Source organism: Phascolarctos cinereus, unplaced genomic scaffold, assembly GCF_003287225.1.
Source record: "Phascolarctos cinereus isolate Bilbo 61053 unplaced genomic scaffold, phaCin_HiC Scaffold_3;HRSCAF=262, whole genome shotgun sequence".
Taxonomy (NCBI): domain Eukaryota; kingdom Metazoa; phylum Chordata; class Mammalia; order Diprotodontia; family Phascolarctidae; genus Phascolarctos; species Phascolarctos cinereus.
This window is the reverse complement of record NW_027555736.1, coordinates 92,707,326-92,731,968: the sequence shown is the minus strand read 5'-3', so window position 1 is coordinate 92,731,968 and position 24,643 is coordinate 92,707,326. Positions and strand designations below refer to the sequence as shown.

Here is a 24,643-nt window from a genome sequence, read left to right as displayed (position 1 = left end):
TTTTACTAGACAACATTTTTAGCCTAATTTCCATAAATGTATATGTGTGTGTGTGAGTGTGTGTGTGTGTGTGTGTGTGTGTGTGTATATATATATATGTATATATATATATGTATATGCCATATACATACACATACTGTGATCTTTCTACTGTGACATCTACTGTTGTCAAAAGACACCATCTATGGCTTTCAATGTGTTGTCTCACCCTTTAGAATGAGAGTGCCTTGAGAGCAGTCTGTCTTTTCTGTTTGTATCTTTAGTACTTAGCACAGCGATTTGCAGACAGTAAGTGCTAAATAAACAACCAAATAAATTAATAAGTGATTAGATAAATAAACGGGTGGATGGATAAATAAATCATTCATTAATCTAAACAGAGAAGTAAATACAATTTGAGGAGGGAGAGAGAGCTCTAGCAACAAGAGGATTCAGGAAAGTTTTCTTGTGGCTGACTTACAGTTGAGCTTCATTAAGGGAAATTCAGGATTCTAAAAATATGTGTATATCTATATATGTATATCTATCTATCTATCTATCTATCTATCTATCTATCTATCTATCTATCTATCTATCTATCTATCTATCTTACACCAAAAAAGCCTTAGTGCATTTTTAAGCTTTTCATGGTTTAAACCATGAAAAGCTTTAAAATGCACTAAGACTTTTGGGATACTATGTACTTAAAAAAAACTGCTGCATTTCAAATAGTCTGAAATAGTGAGATTTATTGATCCTCTTGAAAAGAATTATTTGCTCCTCAGTGACCCAAACTTTTAAGAAAAAATACGCTTTTCCCATCCTGCTCCAAATTAAAATCACCAATATGTATCATGGATTTAAAAACTATGGGACAAGGTTAAAAAACAAACAAAAAACCATAATATGATTTTCTTTGTTTTGGGGAAGAGATTTGTGCTGGCTTCTTCTGGAGTGCCCTGTGCCAGCTCAAGGAATCCTTTCCCCTCCCCAGCTTGTGCTATACTCTAACTGGCGAGAAAGATGGCATCTACTCCCTCCCCCAAATACTTCAATGTTTAACATCATAGTTAGATCCTTTGAGGGAGAGCTGGCCTTTGGTTTACATTCCACATTATGAAGCTCAACTTTTTTTTTTAAGGTTAACTTTAACAAACCCAGCACGTTCAAGTGGCAGAGTTGATGATGTACATCATCTCATTTGGAAATAATAGTCTTTTTTAATATGATAGGCTCTATTAAAAATGAGAAGGCCTGATTTGTAGCCCTTACAGTTCTTTGTAAGTAGATTTTCTTCTAACTCAGTCTGCAAAATGTTACTGGCTGACTCCTACTTACCAGTGCAGTGGAGATAATATATCTGATGGAAGTGATCAGAGTGAGAAAGATTTCCTACCCTTGTTCATGTGGAAGCCATGGAGTTAGTCAAGTACTCTGTACTTATTAAAATAGTTTTTTTATCTATAGCCTGACTTCTTCTGGGTCTGTTCAAAGTGTTTTCAGGCCCTTGTATAAGGGCTGTACTAATCTTTTCAACTGTTTGAGCAGCCATTGCCTCAATCTGAGCAAATAGAAATGGGGTGTGTTGGCTAAAGGGAATATTGTGCTCATTTTTGCCAGATTATTCTTATTTTTTTCTTCTAGATTCCATGCAGTACATGTCAATAATTATTTGCCTCTTTAACCATTTGAACAGGACATTGAACAGTGGGACAGCATCTGTAATGCTCTTGGTTCCAGGTGTAACATCATCGCAGGGACTGCATCCAAAAGCGTCTCCAAGCTTCTAGAAGAAAAAAATGTCAGCACCCCTAAATCCAGTGGGCTGATCATAAAACATACAAATCAAACTACAGTATCTGACTTGATAGAAGTTACCAGGCTTATCGAGAGTAAGAACATGTATTTGAAAGAGTTACTGTGAACTTAATTCAATCATGTAAACAGTCCATATACATTGAGCACCGAAAGCTTTGTAGAAACTCTGGGTAAACTTCCAGGGAAAAAGAAATCCTGTCCAACTCAGGAAAGTCATGTTCAAGTTAATCACTAGATTCCATAGTGTTTTGAATACTATGCTTTGGTCAGTTCAATTCAACAAGCATTTAATTAGTACCTGCTGTGTGCAAGGCACAGGAGATACAAAGACATATGAAAAGTAAGTAGTTACTGCCCTGAAAGAGCTTACATTCTACTGCTGTCAAAAGACACCATCTATGGCTTTCAATGTGTTGTCTTCCCCAGAGCAACTTGAGAGCAGAGTCTGTCTGTCTTTTCTGATTGTATCTTTAGTATTTAGCACAGTGATTTGCAGACAGTAAATGCTAAATAAACAACCAAATAAATTAATAAGTAATTAGATAAATAAAGGGATAGGTGGATAAATAAATCATTCATTAATCTAAACAGAGAAGTAAATACAATTTGAGGAGGGAGAGAGAGTTCTAGCAACAAGGGGATTCAGGAAAGGTTTCGTGTGGCTGACTTACAGTTGAGCCCCATAAGGGAAACTCTGGATTCTAAGAAGCAGAGGGGGATGTGGGAACAGGCTCAGTGAATGGGTCACTTTGGCGGCAATATAATGTATGTGAAAGGAACGATGTGAAATAAACCTGCAAAGGTAGATTAAATGACTTCAAATGCCAAGCTGAGGGCTTATATTTTGTCTTAGAGGGAACAGGGAGCTGTTATTCCAGAGAAGAGCAAACTGGGGTAGAGGGGAAAGGATAGCAATCTCCAAGTATGTGAAGGGCTGCCAAGCACAAGAGAGAATGGGCTTATTTTGTTTGGCATAAGAAGGTAAAATCAGGTTCAATGAGTGAATGCTGCAAAGGCAAATTTAGGCTCCATGTCAGAAAACACTCTCTATCAATTAGGGCTGTCCAAAAGTTGAATGGGTTGTCCAGAGAGAAGGTGCACCCACCCCCACTTCCAATCAGGGAATAATGGTCTTCAGGCAGAGACTGTACAGCCACTTGTTGGGTGTGTTACAGTGGGGTTCCTTTGTGGGTATGAGTTGGGCTGGATGGCTGCTGCAGAGCTCCCCTCTACCTCTCAAATTCTGTGATTCTGTGATCTTCGGAAGATTCTTGGGCAGAGAAGTGACATGGTCAGCCCTTCTTTCGAAAGATTATGTTGATAGTTGGGTAAAGAACAGATCAGAGGGGGGATAGACTAGAAGAGGGCATCAAATGGCATTAGTCTGGGTGACAGACAATGAGGGCCTGAGTTAGGGGCTGATCTTTGTGAATGGTCAGAATGGCTGATGTTTCCATCAGTAAGGAGCTATATGGTGAGTACTGCATTTTGTCATTTACCACAAGTTGTGATTTTTTTTGAAGCTTTGAATTTCTAGGGCCAAAGTTTTTAAGTAGTTTACCAGTATATTCCTATAGTAGAGACATGTCCATCTGACACAACCTCCTAGGATGACTCAGCTCAGGGAGTTATCACCCATTTGGAGAAGTATACTGGGTTTCATGGGAAATGGAGTCCAGAGAAACATCTTCTAATAAACAATCACTGATTGAATTCAGGCATCATGGGAGGTAGAGTCAGATTAGTACTATTATTATTAGGTATCAGACTTTGAGACCAGCTCTCAATCCCACACACTGCCTCTCCTTACATTGTTGAATATGAAATCTTGGAGTAGTTCAAAGACTTTAGGTTGATCTTAAATTAAGAGTATTTATCAGTGCTTAGTGTAGTACCTGCCACATAGTAGGTATTTCATAATGGCTTGCTACATTTCTTGATGTAAGTCAAAATTTTAAAATTACACTAAGCCAACAACTGAGTATGTAAAGACAATACTATTTCACAAATCCTTTCCTTAAGGATAAAATATAATAATCCAATTAGTGCAGAGGTATGATGAAGTCTTCCTTCCTTAAGGAGTCTAACACCCATCATCTCTCTCTCTCTCTCTCTCTCTCTCTCTCTCTCTCTCTCTCTCTCTCTCTCTCTCTCTCTCTCTCTCTCTCTCTCTCTCCCCCTCTCTCTCTCTCCCTGTCCCTCTCCCTGTCCCTCTCCCTCTTCCTTCCTCCCTCCCTCTGTCTGTCTTTACTACTAATTGTCTTGTGGCCTGCTTCAGCTTTCTTAGATCAGTTCCAGACCTAATAAAATTAAGGTCATTATTCATAAAAGCTTTGGATGTGATATAGAGATGGCATAGTGTAAAAAGTGTTAGATGTAAACAGAATCACAGGCTCAGAGATTGACAGCTGGTGGGGACCCTAAGGGCCATCTAGTCCAACGTCTTCATTTTGCAGATGTGGAAACCAAGAGTTTAGGTGACTTGCCCAAGGTGACATAAGCAGTAAGAGAAAGAGGTGGGTCTTGAACCCATGTCCTCTGATACCAAATCCTGAGATCTTTCCACTGTATGCTAGTAAAGACCCAAGCTCAAATCCTACCATAGATACAGTTATTACAGGTAAGTCACATAATCCCACAGAGACTGTAAAATGAAGATAATACTTGTACTACCTACATCACAGGGCTGCTGTGGGGAAAGTGCTCTGCAAAGCCCAAAGAGTTGTTTAAATCTGAATTATCATCATCTTGGAAAATACAACCTGCAATTCTTGACCTTGTATAGTTATTAGTTCTTTTAATTTACCAGAAAAGATTGTGACAAACTGTGGTAAAGTGCTTTGAATTCCTTACTTAGTACTATTTCATCAAAACCTATCATTATTACAGAATATTTGTTTATAGAATCCTAAAGGTAGAAAAACCCATGGAGGTCACTTAATCCAACCCTTACCTGAATCCCCTCTTCCAACATGACCGTCAAGAGGTCATCTAGGTGCCTCCGGAACACCTTTTCATCTAACTTAGAGCTGACATGACTGAATAGGTAGTTTTGCAACCGTAATCATACCAGGTGGCTTTTCGAGCAAATCCTATAGTTACATGACATTAAGAATGATGCTAAACTCCCTAGGGTCTAGTTTCTGGAATGTGAAATGTGAAGGCTACCAGCGAGGCAGAGCATCTCTCCTTACATAATGCTGTCAGTTGTAGCTGTGATGGTTGGTCATCACTGAGCTATTAGAAAGGAATCAGATTGATAAAGCAGAGAGGAATGAAAACATAAGTGTTTCTCTTATGATGAGGTACTTAGCTATTCAAATAGTTGCACTTATTTCTCTGTAGCAATGCTGTCCATCTGTGAAGTGAATAATCACGCGTAGGAGAGTCCTATTTCTGTACAATCTATAAAAGTTAACAATGGAAGATAAACAATTTCTATGCTTATAGGTCAAAAACGCATTGCCATCTTAGGAAGTACTGAGGGAGAATCTTCTGATGATAGCCTTGCGGATTTGGTAAGTGTTCAAAGCTGTTCAATTGCAGAATTGCCCAAACATTCCTTTTATCATGAGTTGTGTTTCAGTGAAATGAAGTCTTGGGTGGACAAAGCCATGTCACCTTTTATGAAACAGGCTTTCTCCTGCCCAGAAAGCTGCCTTTTGAGAAGAGCTAATCTTTGAACTTTTAAGAAAAGAAAAAATGTGGCCCAGGGAAAATGGCTCACATATCCATCTGCTACATTAGTCCCTAAAATGTACGAAGACAGGCTCTGGCTGTGTTGTTTATAGCGATGGCAACATGTTCATAGTGTAGTGATTAATGAACAGTGATTCAATTTACAGCTATTTTCCTTCTTCTCAAACTGCCTATTTGTAAAGAAGGTGATTTTTCTAATGTAGAAAAGAAAATTACCATGTCAACTGCCACCCCATGGGAAGGTTTCCTTTTCCTCTAGTGGGAGCAGTCTTTTGTGGTATTAGGACACCAAATTAAACAACCGCCCCTTCCTTAAAGTGAACTTATCAAATTCACCTTCTCTCTTTTCCCCTCAGGCTGTTGGACTGGGTGTTCGTTTTCTCAAGTTGGGAGGTCTTTCTCGGGGTGAGAGGATGACGAAATACAACCGCCTTTTTGCCATAGAAGAAGAACTCGTCCAGAGCGGAACCCTGAGTACGAGCTTCATTCTGGCTTTGTTTTCAGTGGGCAATGAATCTGTGTAAAAAGATGGGAGGAGGGGGAATAGAAATCACTCAGCAGGAGGGTCAGGGAATCCAGACTATAAATAGATGCTGACAAACACCAGCATGGCATTTGCCACAATGTAGGTTGCCGTCCTAATGGATGATCTATTTACCTGAACGTTTCGAATTCTCACGCTCCTTCTCGCTGAATGGACTCCGCAAAGCCTTTCAACAGAATTAATTGATTGGAATCCTCACTCCTAAGTTTTGTTACAGTCATCGTTACATTGAAAGGTTTGCCCACATCACGCAGAAGTTATAGGCAGGTGTGCTGCTGACAATTCTTGGAGGAAGCCCATTTCCTTATATTAACTTGTCTATTCGTTGAATTTCAGTGTTTTGACTGGGAAAGGCTAAGGATTCTATTGAAATGAAGTCTTTCTTTAGGAAGCCAAATTTTTGCGTATCGATGTAACAGAGTGTACTGATCACAGAAATGATGATAATAGCTTGCTGGCTTATTTAATGACTAATAGAGCTTGACGTACCATATTGATCAGAATATACGGCCCATCCTCCCCCTCCCCAATCTGGCTTGTCAACAAACAACACCGCCTTCCCCCCCCCCAAAAAAAAACCCACCACCAAACCAAAAGCTTCTTGCAACCTACAGCTTCATTCCTTCACACTACAAACACAGCTTAAGGTACACCAGTCTTCCAGCATCAGAAGTGATGACAATGGTCCGTCTGTCAGCAACATACTTTGAATCATAGGATTGAAGACCATAGAAGATCATCTAGTTGAGGGATTATTATTAATCCAGAGTCTGAACTTTCTTCCTTTTTAAAAAAAATGTTGATAGTTGTAATTACAGTGCTATTGGTTTCCTTTCTAATTTTATCTCTTTTATTCTATGCATTTAAAAACATAATTATCAGGAGTCCATAGGCTTCCCCAGACTGCCAGAGGCGTCAAAGACACAAAAGCAGTTAAGGGGCCCTGCCTCAGAGGTTATCTAGTTCCACTCGTTCATTTTACCCCTGAAGAAACTGAGGTGAAGACAGGTGAAGTGACGTGCCTAAACTCAGACAGTGAGAATCAGAATGGAAATCAAGGTGATTTGTCTTCTATCTTACAGAGAAGACATCAAAATCATAGAGAGGGTGATTTCCCTAAGGGAGAAAAGCAGGGATTCAACTGACTCTAAATTCAGCACCCTTGCTATCATACAATGCTGCTCAGTCCCCTCACTTTCCAGATGAGGAAACTAAAACCAAAAGGGGTTCAGTAATTTGGTCTAAGATCTTATGGCCAGGACCATCGAACCCACGCTTTCAGGTAAAGAAAGCAGATTCTTTGACCTTGGGCAGCTGTCTTGGTAACAGCTGCTTCTCTGCCTACTTAGGGTTAACCCAGCAAACTTCATCCATTCTCTTTCCTCTCTACCCATATCCCTCCCTGGGACTGGAGAGTTCTAGGAGGACTTGATATTAGGAGAGAAGGCCTGGAAGTCTCCAAACAGCTTTGCAGGCCCAGGGACTGCTGCTTTGCCTATACAGAGCTCACTATATCAAGAAAGGAAGAGTATGCATGGGAAGGAGGCAGGGGAGGTCAGATTATATTGATTTCTAAGCTTTAAAGTTTATTGAATCTTAACCAGTAGCTAGCTATGTGCTCTTCGACATGTCACTTAGTCTGTGTTTTCTAATCTATAAAATGTTTCTAATACGGTTTTTAATTTATAAGTTTTTATAGTTTTCTACTCTATAAAATGAGAGTTAGATTAGAAAAAATCTCTGAAGCTTCTTCTAGACTGAATAATCTATAAATCTAAAAGGGATTGTTTTTAGAAGGGAGATAGAGAAAGCATGGGGAGAGAGAGAAGGCAAGTCACTCAACTGAGGACTAGCTTTCTCTTGAGCTCTGAAAACACACACACCCCTCTAAATTTCCTCATTTTTTAAGGTCTCTCTTAATTTTTTTTAGTGATTTTTTTATTGAGAAACTAATTTATTAAGAGTTTGCATTTTTTTAGTGTATATATACCTTTGTTCACAATAAAACACACACACATACATAAATTTACCTTTCAAAGAGATCTCATTTTCAGGGAGTAGCTTATATTCAAACTGATATATGTCATCTCATTTGATTCTCACACCACCTTATGAGATAGGTAGTGCAAGAATGATTATTCACATTTTACCAGTAAGAAAACTGAGGCTCATACAGGTAGTGACTTGCTCCCAAGGTCACAAAGCCAATAATTAATAGGGCTTCAACTGGAACTCATGTCTACTGCCCCGGGGTCTCCCCTTTCTTTCCACGTCATGCTGCCTCCTTAAGTAGACACCAACATTTTTCTTTCACTGGTTGGGAGAATCAGAGATCTCAAGACACATAGAAACATCAGTAGAATACCACTGAGAGTATGATAGTACATTTATCATCTTTAACAATAATTTGGCCATGAAACATCCCTAGTCACACAAAATGACTAAATTGAGGAGATGGTTAAGTCATTGAATCTCGAGGATGTGTAACCTCAGAGAGCTACTTGCCCAGAATTACATAGGGTTAGTGGATGAACCAGTTATGGAACCCAGGCCTCACAGGCCAGTGGTCTGGCCAAGATTCCCAGCTCTGGTACTTCCCCACCATGCCTGCTTTATTTCAACCTTTTTTCTGCTTTTTACTCTACACTCCAGTCAGATTGAACTTTTTCTCCCTGTAACACAATTTTCCTGCTTTTGCTACACCTTATGCCTAGAATATTTCCTCTTCTTCTGCCTAGCCATTAAAGTCATACAAAAACAAAGTCAAACTCAAATGCCAGTTCCTCCCAGAAGCCTTCCCCAAGCCTCCCAATCAGTAATGACTTTTTTTCCTTCTAGAATCTTATATAGCATTTTCTTTGAATCTTTATTCATTTAGCACATATTATACTTTTAAAGTATATGTTACCTCTCACCTAGAGATTATAAACTCCATAAGGGCAGGGACCCTGTCTTAAACTTTTTATCTTTCTTGGCACCTAACACAGGTGTCTGCACACAGCAGTAATTTAATGGTTGTTGGATTCTATAATAAGCAACAATATCTTTAAAGAAGCAATTTTCCATTTTTCACTGATAACGTTTCTGTATTCTTTGCCTCCTCTTTTCATTTCTTTCTTCATCATACAGGTCTGGTACAGTTTGCAAGTTCAGTAGAAAGAGTGCTCGCTTTGGAGTCAGAGGACCTGGGCTCAAATTTTGCTTCTGATGCTTGCTACCTGAGTGACCTTGGGCCAGCCTGGGCAACTCTTCCTGGCCTTGGTTTCCTCATCTATAAGATGGGGATTCAACTAGATGGCCTCTGAGATCTCTTTCAGCTCTGAATCTATGAGCCTATGAGTTCTGAGCCCTGGTGCTACTCTTTCCTGCGACCAGGGTATGCCCTTGTAAAATAAGGACAATCATACCTATTTTTGTTTGTTGTTGTTTTTTTTTTTTTGGTAAAAATAATTTTTACAAATATGTGCTCTTGTTGAACCATTTCCAAAGCTCTTGGTTCAGTGCACTGGGAGGGTATCCATGTGAATGGCAGCACAGGGCCTCGTTGGTAACAATGGAACAATGTGGTGTCCTTGGAATGGAGAAATAGACTGGAAGTCTTGCTGGCATTCCTATGATACTGACAACAGAGAACAGAGAAGTAGGCCCACAAAGAATCATGGCATGTTGAAAATTGAAAAGCAAAGCTATGCATGATTTTGTACTTCCTCAACCTATCCAAATTAATTGGGAAGTCCTGGTAAAATCACATCTTTTACAATATTGTTAGTGGCTTCATCACCATATCCTGACTGCATTTTTAGGGATTAAAAAAGTTTGCAAATATATTTAGTACTAGTTTCGTGTTTGACAATATCTTGCATTCAAGTATAAAACTGCCTTTTCCTCATGGTTGATTCTTCTTCCCCTGTGGCTGTGTCTCCTCCTCAGGCTTGGCAAATAATCCACAAGTAATATCCTGCTGTGCAGCAAATAGTCTACACCGCTGAATTAGGGTGTATTATAAATTGAATAGGGTGGCTGCCCTACACAGTTAATGTGTGACTGAAGAAAATACAGCTTTAAATGGGTCTGAAATCTTTCAGGGTTGTGGTCCCAAGACGATTAAGTGATGTTTTAACCTGTCACATGCATACAGATTTAAAAAGGAACAGCCTTTTTTTTTTTTAATGATTGTAACGTTTGGATTAGGCATCAATCATTTTTTTATTATTATTATTTTTTAGCCCCAACTGCAGGGCAGACATTTATTGACTTCAATGAAGAAGCCCCAAAAGCAGCAGAAGCACTCATGGCTACTTTGTCTTCTGTCAGCGCTGGGAGGACAGAGAGCAATGCGAGCTGCTTCTCCACGAAATCTGAAGCAGTAAAATAATGTGGATCTTCTATGAGGAACTGCATGGTGTTCCAGTGCAAGTCCAGTCTATTCATGTTAGGAATGACAAACCTTTTCAAAAAATGTTTTTGTACTGAATTTCACTTGTCTGTTTTCACTATGTAGTAAAATACTTCTAGTTGCCAAAAATTGGTCACCAACAACTTTTTTTCATAGCCACCACACCTGAAAAGGGATTTAAAAAAAAATTCCAATTCTTCTGTTTTCTCTTAAGTGGTTGCTGCCATGGGAATATGTTAGTAGACTGAAATAGTCCATTTCTTTTTTGCCAACCAAGTCTTAGATTATGAAATTGACCTGTAAGTATGTTGTTAATACACTTTTTTTAAAAGTCAGATTTTTTTTTTCTAAGAATAAATACCTGTTTCCTAGAAATGGTTCAGGCCAAATCATTTATGCTTTTACATTTCATACAGATTGGAAAGCAAGTGATTTGAAAAAGATGAAAGCAAGTTCTCAATTTCATTGCATCCTCAGCAGGTGTCTGTGGGTCATAGAGTTCCATGAAGCCTTACCCGATTCCTTCCCCAGCCCATGTCAGAAGTGACCTTTTCCTTCCCATGACTATGTATAGCACCAGCCCCCGTCTTACATGATGAGCATATTCAAACCCTGCATTAATACTGTAATGTGTAGTATTGCTTATTTGTATATCATATCGCTCTTGATTGATTTTAAACTACATGAAGGAATGGAACACAATTGTGTCATCTTTGTATTTCCCCCAGTGCCTAATAAAGTGCTCAGCACTTAATCAATGGTTGCTGAATGAATCAATAGATAAGCCCTGAAAATTCTAAGTGTTTACATACACACACCTGTAGATTATATAGAGTAAAATTGCCTGATGTAATTTAGGCATTATGATAAAGAGGTTATTGATTTGCTATTCTGCAAGAAATAATTTTTTAAAAAAATTAATGCCATGGACTAACCAAATGTTAGTTGGGTTTAAATTTTTGACAGATACTAGAAACACTTATGCTGAGGATTACTCAAGATGAAGGGACTTAATGTCCTCATAGAGATGAGGACTTACTCTTAGTATTATTATTTGAAATTGACTCAGGGGCAGTCTTTCTCAGAATATGGTACAGCAGAATTGGTTGATAGCACTCTAGCTTGGAACAACTGTCACAGTTTGTAGCTGCCACTATCTCTGCTGATATTCATCAACAATAAACGGGATAAGAACAGGCTTCTAGTATTTCCCCCAAGACAAAAAAAAAATTTGGGAAGGAGGAAGAATATGATTGGGTATTTCAGGACACATAACCTTGGCTCATACCTCAAAACACAAAAGGCTGTAACATAGTAAAACTGCTTATTGGACCAGTCTCTTACATTAAGAGCTTAATTATAATTAGTTCAAGTGGCCTGAATCCCCAGTGATTAAAATGCAACCATCTGGAATCAAAATATTCACCAGAAATGATGAATCCAATTGATCACAAGGTCCATCTAAAGAAGTCACTGGCCTAAACTGACTGGACACTTTCCAAGACAGTCCCCACTTCAGGATGACATTCACTGACATGCATGTAAACGTGATTGATTCTGCGTGTATTTTTTATCCTTTTAAGTTGATGCCTATAACCACAAAGGACTATCAAATAGACAATTTAGAAATTAAGAGAAAGAAAAAAAAATTAAGCAAACCTATTTTTAAAATAATTGAGTGTAAAGAAATATTCTTGAGAAAAAAACTATTCAAACTGATCTTTCCTCTGTAATGGTTGCCCAATAATGTTGCTCATGCCCACATTAATTATAATTATCTATCGTGTGTTAATGCCTGTCAATGAAGCATAAACTACTCAAGTCCTCTATATTAAAAAAATCAATGTAACCTCAACGAGGCTCTGTGAAATAATTTAAAAAAATTTACTGTTGCCTGATGCATTTTTAAAAGGGCCCTGGTTTTCCATATTTGATGAGTACTATATTTATTTTAGTAATTCCCTACCCACTTTTGCTTCTAAAAAGGGAATTAATAATGGAGGAAGGAATTATTTGGTAAGCAGTCACAACAGGAACTGCTCCTTAACTTCCACTTGAAGGCTGTTCCACTATCACTGGCAGAAATTCCCTGGCTAATAAGAATTTCAAAAGACATGGGGTGGGAGGACCTTATAAGGTTATGTCTGAAATTGCTATGAATGTGACAACATGGGCTGCTTAATGAACCAAGATTTTTATGAGAGGATGCTAGGACTTTAAAGTTTTATTTTCCTACTGAAAAGAGGGGGAAATGTTTCTTCAGGCTAGAAGAACACCAAGAAATAACTTCCATCAGCCCTCTGCTTCATTCTGGTTCAAAAGAACATAGGAAAACAATTCTAAATTTATCATGTTATGACTCCAAACTGCATCAGGAGAGCCAGAAAAAGTGTCTTAATGTTGTAAAAAAAACAACAAAAACCCCCAAAACCCAAACCAAACAACGATTAATGTTTACTTTGAAATTCTATCTTCTCTTCCCTAAACACCAGTAACAGCAAATAAGACCCTGTATACCATAAATGGTTAAAAGTGTCCAGAATATGTTTTATGAAATGCTCCTGATCGTGTCTTGAGGTTGTAAACACTAGGCTTACCGTACCTTTGGAAGTTCAGAATTGCTGCTTATGACAACAGAAGCTCACACAGGGAAGACATTGTTGAAAGAGCCTCAAAATTTGTGAAAGGGAAAACTTGCTAAGAATGTGAATGTGAAAACAAGTATGAGAAAAGAAATTTTTAAAAGCTTTCGGATAATGGTGAAGGGAAGTTAAGTGTTTTGGAAAAGGGTATAAACTTTTAGCTGGAAGTGCTTAGTTACTAAACCTCTAAAACCAATGCACTGCTAAAGTTGCTAAACTTTTTCTTTTTCTTTTGGAATGGCCTAATGACTAGATTTTGGTGACTTCACTCAGTGTTTTATGTTGTAAGAAATGCCACTGAATCTGAGAGAGGTATATATTACCATAGGGAATACTGTCTCACAATAAAGTTTTGTGTTTTGAGCTGAGGTCTTTTTTCTCTCTCTAAGTTGAATGTCTGGAAGTTAGAAGTCTTTCTTCATAAAATTACAAATAGACCATGGATGTGAGCATGCATGTAAATAGTCTTTGACTGCCACTTGGTGTCTAAGGCTGGTGAAGCATTTGAATTGTAGAGTTCTGAGCAGGAATTCAGAGTTAAAGCTGAGAACAAGAGTTAAACCTGGCATCGATATGGTGAGCCCCTATGAGTGGGAGGCCACAAGGCTTTCTACGGCTCAGTTTTGAAATAGAGCGGGTCAAAGTTTCAATGCTGACCAGCAGTGTTGCTGAGGCTATGAATGGCCACTGTACTCTCTGCTGGAGTGAAATAGGGACACTCAGTCTCAAGTAAAAACAAAAAAGTCCAAACATAGCCTGCATCATATTCCAACTGCCATTTTGCAGTATTATTAATGAATTATAACCAAGCCCACTGAAATATGATAAAACATGGCAAAGTAGAGATGGCTACCAAAATTGCCAGTCTGCTTCTTTTCACCACATTGCTTACTATATCTACATAAATATAATTCCCCTGTTACTGCCTTCACCCATCTCACTTCTTAGCTGGGTATAACTTTAGAACTATTCAAAAGCACAGCAAATTTTATCATTAAAATGCTTCTCACTACCATTTTCAAAATGCAAATAACAAAATGGTAAACTGTTGATACTTTTTAATAAGTTGTGATGAGATGCTATATAACTTGTCACAGCAGATCAGAAAAAAAGCTTAAGTACAGATGTAGAATCTTTTTAAAACAGTTGGTAGCCCATATATATATATATGTGTGTGTGTGTGTGTGTGTGTGTGTGTGTATATATATATATATATATACACATATATATATCACACAATAGTGTTATTATGTTGGGGTGAGTTACAGTTGTAAAGTGTCACATTTTCAACTCTTTGTAAGGAAACACACCTAAGTTTAAAATTTATTATTAGAAATCGCAGAAAGAAAATTCTCCCCAAGATTAGGAAATTGCCTATCCAGCTCAACCGATCCCTGCTTATTAGCACTCGTGCAAACCTAAAATACAACTACTGCAATTAGTACTTATCATTTTCTTTTGCCCTTAGGTGAAGAACACCTGACAGCTGCATGCAGAGCAAAACTAACAAAACCAAACCAAACCATTCCTTTGCTTGAAGAGTTAAATTACCATTACTGAATCACTGTCATAAAAAAAAAAATTTACAGTGCATTCAAATACATTACCACTTATTTTAAATAAACACCAATTTTGAAACAATCAAGTTTGAAAAGCTGCACAAGTTAAAAAAAATCCCTGATTACATTTCTATTTGTTCACTGTTGCGGCCTGAAATATTGTGTTTTTAGAGAATACCTACCACTTAATTCCTTTTTAAAAATCCCCTATGTAATGCAGACTAGCAGTAAATCAGGAAAATTATGTACCTGTCACTCAGTTTCACTGTAAATAAGAGCTGTGATGAAATGTGGTACTTCTATCACATCAGTACATGATACTATACATATCACCACAGTATATGGCTTAGAATATCCACACTGCATGGAACTTAAAGGTTTGGGTTTTACCTGACTCTAGCAATCATGCCCAATGCAGTAGTGTATTCCACTGCTAGAATATTCTGTTCCAATACCCTAACCATGACTATGTTGGGGTCCACTTTGACTAAGGGAGCATCTGTTAGATGTCAGTATCTCAGATGTAAATTCTGTTCCAGAAACCCTTAGAATGTAATTTGCATGCATGAAAGGCAAATCATTTCATTGTTGCTGTAGTCACTCCATCACAAGACGGTCAGGTATGACAGAAACTGACTTCTTTGCCAAAAATTGCTAGATGCCAATGTTGATTAAACTACAGAATGGACATACATATAAAATATTTACAATGTGTGGTATATCAGAAGTTAAATTCATTTGGGTAATCTCATTATTCAATAAGTACCATAATTTTTTTTTCCTCAGTAGAGATGATGAGTGATTAGCACGTCATTTAAAAATGGATTTTTTTAACCCTTGGAAGGTAATGACAATGAACAAAAAAACAGCTAGGAAAAATCTTATCCCTATATAGCACAGAAACCCAAAGTGACTTAAAATCTGTGTTGTTACAGAACTTACTAATGTATACAGGTAAACTACATACAATGGGCATTAGAACAGAATCTGAACTCTTGAACACATTTATAAGTTCAGAATTCATAGTCCTTGACAAGACACCCAATTTCATTACGTGCTTATTGAAAAGGACTTCCAAAAATGGCAGCCTGTTGGCTCATAAATTAGCAGTTGGAACTGTCTGTCTCTTTTATTTTCTCAACTCTATCTTCTTTGCATTCTTGTTTGTTGCCATCTTCATCCTCCTTGGGTTGACTTGACTCATTTTCAGCCACCTGGTCTTTGGTTTGGGGTTTGCTTGTGGAAATGGGATCTAAAAATACAACTGGACCGCCCTGTTTTTCATTGCCCATATTCTTCTTGCACCTCCAGTGTTATTGGGTGGTCTGTGGGAGGAAGAGTTAAAAACAAAACGAGAAAACAGAAAAATAAAAAAAAGCAGAGAGAGAAAATATTTGTCTATGATATTCCTTGACTCACAAAAAAAAAAACCAAAACAAAACACAACAAAACAACAAACCAGAAAACCAAAAACCTAGTTAACTTTCAGATTTTACTAACATGCATAGAGATAGATTTGTATTTAGGGACGCCAGACACTTAACAATGAGATGGAGCTAGATATTAAGTGTACATAAAAAATAAAGGCAGTGACAGGGGAAAAGGGAGGAGAGGCAAGTAAGAGTAACTACAAAAGTTTTGAAAAAGTAAAATGTACCTACCTTCTTAATTACATGCTCTTCTCAGGAAGTATAAAGCCAATGGATACATTGTGCTTTCTTCCTCACTCATTGGCTGCTCCTTAGAACTCTCCTGTTACACCCTCACACCACTGGAAAGAATACCTTATCCCCTATTCCAGGATCCCTAGTATTTTCTCAGAGAATAACATCATGGCTGAGGACCTAGTTGCAGCTCAGCTTGAGGATCTGAAGGAATACTGCTTGGGCACTTCTGTTGCTCACTGCTAAGATAGATGCCTGCCTCAATATAGCTAGATTGCTCTATGACAACGATCTTGAAGGAAACCTGACGCCAACTGCTGGCATTACCAAATGGAGGAATTTGGTTAGAACTGTTGTAGAGTAGGAAAAGAAGCCCCCCAAAAAAGAGGTTAGGAGCATGAACAGAAGAAATCTTCAAAGATCTTAAGCATTAAAACTTTTGCTAATACCATTTTCAGGACTCTGGGACTAAGGCTCTTTTCCAAAGCCAAGAGACTCAGAATACTTTGGTAGGGTCTCTTACCTATTTGAAGTTGTTGCCACAGATGCTTACTCTGTCCTTTCCTTTCCTCTCTTGAAATCGTTTCTCAAATCCCTATTTCCAAATCTGAGTAGTACTGCATTTATGTGAACAGATTTTGCAGGTACCCTCTCAATTGTCTATTCTATGTGTTAGAAAGAAAGGCATAATTAGGAAAGGGCTACTAAGACTTTGGCCCCAAAGTTTATGGAACACCAAAGTTTAACACACGTACATCTCTGGCGGTTCAGAAAAATACTGAGCTTACCACCTCATTAACAAATTAACTCATTAAAACAGGAAGCTACCATAAGCACCCATCTTCAAGTCACTATAATAAACCCCCTACCTACTCAACTCAAATTGTTGTTTTTTTGTTTTGTTTTCTTGTATTACTTTAAGTCCCAGTGCTAAGTATATACCAAAGGAGACACTGGACAACCAGGCTAATTACTATGCATATAGCTACCAAGGAAGTCGAATATCAAAAACTTAGTGTTAATGTTTTACATCCCACTTATGGCCAGAATGCAGAAAATGGAAACCCTGTTGTTTGTCAGTATCTTTGTTTTCTTGCACCTTCTTTACCAGAAATACCTTTCCAGGTGGTTTCTATTAATAAGTGAGATCTTAAGCAATGAGAGCTTAAAATGGATGAGCTTTGGAGGACTCCATTTAGATAGTCAAATAGAAGTTTTGTTATGAGGAGTCCTGGAAACCTTTTTTTTCAGATGGATTATTTTCCTTCATCAGGAAATTAATTGTGCTATTTAAGTTGTTATGAGATTTTGTTGTTTTTTTTCAATCATCCCAAACCATCAAGTCGGTTTGTCATTCTTTTCCAGAATTACTATTAAAGAATGACTCATGGCTATTGGTTTCTACAGTCTAGGGGTGGAATTTAATCTTCTTTCAGTTCCTAATGAATACTTCATTTCCTTTAACTTACAATTAAATTCTACCAATGAGATGGGAATTCAAAAAAAAAACTAGTGATGGCTAATCTAGAATGTTAGCCAAAGGAAGAGGTCTGGGGTCTGGGGTGAAAACTCACTCATCTAGCTAGTCCCACATCTGCCGATTAGCTAAGATTACAGCCTCTCTGATCTATCCTTTCATTTCTAAAATGTGGGATGGAGGGGATGGACTAACAATTCTTAAGGTCCTTTACAGGTTTTTAATTATGTGATTCTGGTTCATGTTCAACCTCAGTAACGTTTTGGAGATGTTTCTAAGTCTGGAAGAATCTCTTTCCCCTTTTGGGATTCAATTTTTTTTTTCTCAGACAATTTTGGGAGTAAACTCAAGATCCAACACAGAATTATAAACATACTGTACCCTCAGAATTACCTCTCCAGGTTTAAGTTCCTGTGTTCATGGAGTCATTCTGTCTCAGTATCACACAGTTGTCTAATCTTAATTTCCAACCAGACTGGAAAATTTGGTGTTCCTCCAAACACACTGTGCTGTCTCCTGCCTTCATATCTTTGCTCACACTATTCCCTTCAGAAACGAACAAAACCTACACAATTTTTATCCATCACTCAAGAGCCCATGGCATTTTTCCCATTTAGTTTTCCCGGATCATCCCCTCATTTTAACTATCAAGAGTTTATAACTCTTATTTGACTTTCATATTATGGTTATCTGCCTTCCTGTCCCTTCAGTAAAGTTCTATTCTGATACCTCGAGTGACCTTGAGTTGTCAAATACTGTCATAGGAGTGTAAAATTTGGCAGGTTTTACCAAGCAGTATAAGTTTTAAATATCATCCCAGCAAGAGATTACATGATGACAGGTGAGGAAAAGCTAGCTAAGCTAGGAGGTCATTACCAAGAATGGCCACCAGATGATGCAATGTTTTTTGCCCATAACTCATAAAACTATGAAAGAAGTGTAATCTCTGCTAGTGGAGGGGTAAACATATTGAAGAAATCATAGATCTGAATATGTTAACACAATTTCCCTCCTCTCTCCCCAGTCCTGAGGAAGTTCCATGAATGCAAGAACTGTGCTTTATCTTCTCTGCACTCCCTACCCCACCCATCCTTAATCTCTACCATGGTGCACCTCACTATAACAAGGGTTCAATCAAGATGAGTGGCACTGAATTGTCTTTCCCACAGGGTTTTAGAAATTATGCCATTTCAAACTCTGGGAATCTCTTCCTCATAAAGTGGGATATTTATGGAGGCTTTTTCTACGAACCAATCTCACCATCTTGGGTATAGGCAGAATGCTCATTCAACTTGCCTCATTTGTTTGAAGGCCAAGAATTTTTCTCACTATTAGATGAGATCCTTAAAAGAGTCCATACTTTTCTGTGCTATACATATGTGTGTGTGTGTGTGTGTGTGTGAATGTGTCCTTACTACCAAACACATCTTAATCTTAGAAAGTGATAGTGATACTTTGACCACTTAAAAACTTCCTCAAGTGTTCTCTGGACTCTACCACTAATAAGAATGGCAATGCAATGCTTAAAATATCTAGAATTTTTCATTCTGACTTTTCCTGAAATCACCTTGGTTTACATATCCAATTCTTTTATCTCTTTGTGGTAAATGGTATTCCCAAAAACAAACATTCCTAGTCTGCTAAATTGGCTAGAACCCTTCCTCTTTATGTGGGCTTAGCACAGGAGCAGTTCCCTTGAGTTTACTGATTTATAAGGATCACTGTAATGATTCTTTCAAGAACAGGCCCGATCAATTAAAAACAAGTCCTTAGAGCTGAAGCTAACCTTATAGATCATAGTCCAGTTCCCTAATTATAAAGATGATGGAACTGAGATCGGCGAGATGAAGTCATTTGTGAAGGTGACTCCCAGGTCCGATGGTTTTCACACAGTACCACTGCGACCTGTGAAAGGCATGTTCTCCACAGAAAGATGAAACCCTGCATCATGGCAGTTTTGATGGACAATTTTTCCCTGCCTGAATTCCAGGATCTTTCCTGATTTGTAGCTTTTAAAGGTGAATCACTTCATTTGATTTTCCTTTTCTTTTAGCTTTTCCAAATTCCCAGTCTGATTTCACCTTTGAACTCCCCCACTTCCAAGGCTGCTTAGCTGGTGGTCAAGAGTTCCCTTTGGAATCTGGCCTTATTGATTTTAGAATGGCCCATATTTAACCTACCCATATTTCTATCTCATTATTAGGGTTACATTCTTCCTCCATGGAAAGAGTGATGATCAGAAACAGATGTTTTCACCATTAAAGAAATACTGAGTTGGCAGTTACTTTTCCCCAAAAAAGCCCGATAACAACAATACTTAGATCACTCCAAGTTTCACTGTCTTGTCTATGCCAGAAGTTCATGTGCTGGATAGTAATTGTTATATGCTGTACCTAAGTTTCATTCTATCTTCTTCTATTAATCCTCTAAGGAGGATGGAAACAAGATGGGAGGGAGTAAAATAAATACATATATACACACACACATATATATATATAAACATTCATGGAAATTCTGATTAATATTAATTCTTATCAATTCTTAGTGCTACTGCCCTATATATTGCAAAACCTACTTGATCTAATTAGAAGAAAGGGTGGTGAAATATAACATTAGCCTCACATAATTGCAAAGCTAGAAAGGGGGCTTAGAGATGGAATAAATCGATAACTTCATTTACAAATGAGAGCCTGAGGCCTAGTACCTTGGGCAAAGTCACATAGTAAGGCTGGTATGTAGAAACCCAGGTTTCTTCACTGCAGTTCAGTGGTCTCTCCATAGATTCATAAAATGTTTAGAGTTGGAAGGGTTCTTAAAGACCACCTAGTCCTGGGGCAGCTCTGGCCTTGGAGTCAGGAGGACCTGAGTTCAAATCAGGCCTCAGGCGCTTAACACTTATTAGCTGTGTGACCCTGGGCAAGTCACTTAACCCCACTGCCTAGCCAAAACAAACAAAAAAACAAACCACCTAGTCCAGCCTGCTCATTTTATAGATAAGGAAAAAGAGCTTTAGCTAGAGGTAGTGATTCGTCTGCTAACACCTAATAAGTGCTGAAGCTGGGCTTGTTATACAAGTCTTCTGATGTTAAAGATGAGACTCTTTGCTATCCTTTACGTCTTGGTGCTGTTCGATAAATCCAGTTAATTTAAATACTTTTAATGAGTGACTTTAGGGGCTTGTGTTTAGAAACTTGTAGTCTAAAAAAAACAAGGCCAAATGATTTGACAATATATAACCCACTCCAGAGCCAACATCACAGGCACATCCCTAGTGGACGATTAAGAAGGGACTAGTTTTCTCTAGCAAGAAGATGAACAATATCATGCTGAATTTCAAAGGTGATGTCACTTGCTGACAGAAGGGGAGAGTTGGCTACAAAGGCACTGCTGCTGGATGAATCATAACAAATGAAAATCATTCTGGCCCAGTGGAACTTCAGGGAATTGGTGAATTACTCTGTGTTTGACAAGGGATGAAAATTCAGCACTCTAGATTTTTAAAGCACATCATTGTTTGCATTCGGTGAAATTCCTTTTAAAATCAACTTTCTATGTTCCAATTATATTCAACAACATCCCAGCTAACGGTTCAGCTGCAATTCATATTAACTAATGCCCAAACAATCCCTAATAGATATGGTTCTGAGCTCAATTGAAAACAATCAAAGCTCATGAAATGAAGGGGGAAAATGCTCATTTTATGTAAATTCTACATATCACTCAAGCTTAATTTTACTGATAATACAAGGTGGGACATTTTGAACATTATAGTGAATGTAACTTTTAAGCAGTGAGAGTTATTTTATAAAATGCTACCTCTGAAAAGCTGATTGCCAAACAGTACAAAAACGGTCTCTGGAATAAATGCCAAGTTCATTTTTAGTTCACTTTGAAGGGAACTATCTTTCAAATCTCAACAGCTGGACTATTTAACACAATCTGGTGAATCAAAGTATAGTTCTTCTCTGGGTTCGCAGTAGGGCGTCTGCATTAGTGCATGGCAATGGTCCAGCAAATGACGCACAACCAGACAGTTTGAACTCTGTTTCATTTACAATAAAAATGGATAAAATGGCAATCATATTTACCACCTTCATGGACAAAAAACTGAAAGATTTAAATCTGTCTTTATAAAGTAGTTTACTAGAAAAGCTCCAAAGAGGACATCCATTTTATACTTTCCCAAGGTTTAAAAAAAAAAAGAATGAGAGCTACATATTTTTTCTCTGGTCCTTTACCCAGTTACTAGAGTAGTCAAACAGCAATGCCATGATGACAGAGATGGCTGTATTGTCTCTTTTACAAATTCTGCTTTTCGGGGCCTTCTAATACACTTGCAGAATTTCTCCCTGTGTTAAAATGTGACAGAAAAAGTTCCAAATAAAAGATAAAACTTTCTGCATTTCTGCTGACATTTTCAAGTGCCCTGAGGAATGAGCAAAAACTGAGTCTGTTTCTGTGATTTTTCTAAAACCCTGTTTTAGTTGAAAAGTAAAATTTGATTCTGCATTTTGGGCCTCTTTTTGTCTTCTGAGGGAGAGCAAGAAGGCTATGTTCTTTAACTCTGACAAAAAGCTCAGTCGATAAATGGAACAGTGGCCAGAAGTCAACATTTTACTCTATATACCACATAAAAGTTTCATTTGTGTTTAACCTGGTGATTAGTCTTGGGAGAGGTCATTTTTATAACACGTGTGCCTAAAACACAAGGATGCCGCAGCTGTTTTTCTTAATCGAATAAAATATGTTGCTATATTTCACAATTTCTTTTTAAAATGCACAGGTTTCATAAAAAGCAGTGACTCAGCTAATAATGCCTACTGCCAATTTTTTCCCTCTTAAAATATGAAACACTTTTCAGATGGTGTCACAATTTAGCTGAACATAAAAACTTGGAGCTCTTAAAATACAGCCGCACATGATTAATCATACTCTCCAGCGAAGTCAGTGCTGCTAATTGTTAGCTATCATTGATTTCATTTTAGCTTTATATCTCTAGTGCAAAGAAAGGGCACTTAATCCATGTTTGCCGGGCTGGGCTGGCTTTTAGTTGTGGCAAAGATGCTGAAATCTGTGTGACCTTGATTTCTACCTGTTTGTAATACCCCCAGAAATGAGACAAAGAAAAGCATGGGTCTGAAATTGTCCCTTCACCCACCAAAAGCTGGAAACATTAGAGAAGTCTGTTTAACCTTTGCACCCTTATAACACTACTGAAGCTTTGGCATGTCATCACATCGAAAGTCTGATTATCTAAGCATTGCTTAGAAACAGGGACTTTAAAGGAACAGTCTCCCATATCCCTTATGTGGCATAGTCTATATATCAAACGTATACCTGCCCCCACAAAAAGGCTATCTTTTTCAAAATGCTTACTTTTATTCTAAGCTCCCAAAACAATTTGATTCTATGATAATAACTTTTTAGATTTATGACAATTTATTAGTTTTTTATAGTCTGCCCAAATGTTATACCTCATTATCAAACTAAATATATAGATTTAGTAACTATATAAATAGAAATTTAAAAACTGCTTACTACTGTGAACCTAAAATTACATATTGGTTTTAGGGAACTACATTTTTTTGTCGGTCATTTATTTATTTGCTTGTTTGTTTGTTCAGGACTAGACCTGTGATTTCATTAGTGAAAAATTCCTCATTCCCATCATGGATATTCCCTCTACCAATGCAGATCTGCATTCGCTCTGCAACTCATGATAACCTTAGATTTGCCTCTCTATTTTTAAAAATTAAATTTTGTTTTCTCTATGCTAAACATATCTAGAAGTGTGCACTGAGGCCTTGCAGAGACTGCTGAAAAGTGATGAAAAAAAATATCTCAGTAAAAGCAAATACCTTAGCATTTACCTTTATGCTTGATTCTCTATGTAGAAAGAAGTAAGATATTCTATGCTAAGTCCCTGGCAGTTACCAATGCTTTCAATCAGAAGTAAATATGATGCAGAACAAAATTAATTTGTTGAGGTATTTACATTTTTGTAATTTACAATTCTGGAATAACCAAAGAGCATTTTAGCCGACAGTTTTACACTGAGTATAATATGTCTTTGATGACTGGTGGGAAGGTGCTGTTTAAACTGTAATTCAGAACCCTTGTACAACTATTAACTAAACAATCTTTCTAGGAGTACATACAAATAGGCAGAACAAGGAAGAGTGAGTGTGTGTGTGTGTGTGTGTGTGCGCGCGCGTGCGCGTGCGCGCACACGCGCGAGCTTGTGCATGAGTGGGCGGGTCAGAGTGGAGAGGGGGAGGTGAGAAATCCTGGAATGGGGGGAGGGGAGGAAAGAGAATCTCAACTCCCAGGACATCCAGTTGTTCTCCTAATTTTGTTGTTAAAGCTTAATTGCCCATGTACAAGCCGCACATGGAAAACCTTTGTAGTTGCATCTTGCTGAGGCAGAGCTGTTTCCTGCAGCGTGAGTAGACAATCCAGTGGTACTAAGATTACAACAGAGAGGAGAGCAAATCCTTTAATTGTACCAGCTCATCAGATTAGGCTGTACCTTCTCTGCAGCTCATTCTGCTAACCAAGTAGTCCACTGCCCAGAAGCCAATGTTTACTAAATGCCAAGAAGGTGAACACATACAAAAAAGAAAGAGGAGGAAGACCAGGCCTGGGTCTCGTGGTGGGAGCAGCAGTGTGAAAACACACCTTTTTTTTTTTTTAATGTAAGTGTGCACCATAGGGGCCAGGAGGACCTCTTGGGTTTCCTGCTGAACAAAACATTACCTAAAGCCTTCTTAAGGAATAGTTGTGTGTCCATCCAAATTAAATTCCAGCTGAGATAAACATTTAGGGAAATAATTATATACCAAGTTTCCCTAAAACAGAGCTCAGA

At 38.0% G+C, this 24,643-nt stretch overlaps 2 protein-coding genes across 2 annotated transcripts in view; one reads left to right on the top strand and one right to left on the bottom strand.

Moving 5' to 3' along the window:
* ENO4 (enolase 4) overlaps positions 1–10,415 on the top strand; it is a 36,846-nt gene extending 26,431 nt beyond the window's left edge. The window contains exons 11-14 of the mRNA XM_020988168.2: positions 1,676–1,871; positions 5,248–5,315; positions 5,853–5,970; positions 10,267–10,415. Of these exons, the coding sequence (XP_020843827.1) occupies positions 1,676–1,871; positions 5,248–5,315; positions 5,853–5,970; positions 10,267–10,415 (531 nt within the window). The remainder of the gene's footprint in view (positions 1–1,675; positions 1,872–5,247; positions 5,316–5,852; positions 5,971–10,266) is intronic.
* A 3,704-nt stretch (positions 10,416–14,119) lies between these two features.
* Positions 14,120–24,643, bottom strand: part of SHTN1 (shootin 1) — a 116,743-nt gene continuing 106,219 nt past the window's right edge. The window contains 2 exon segments of the mRNA XM_020988167.2: positions 14,120–15,941; positions 15,944–15,962. Coding sequence (XP_020843826.1) covers positions 15,741–15,941; positions 15,944–15,962 — 220 coding nt within the window. The 3' untranslated portion in view covers positions 14,120–15,740.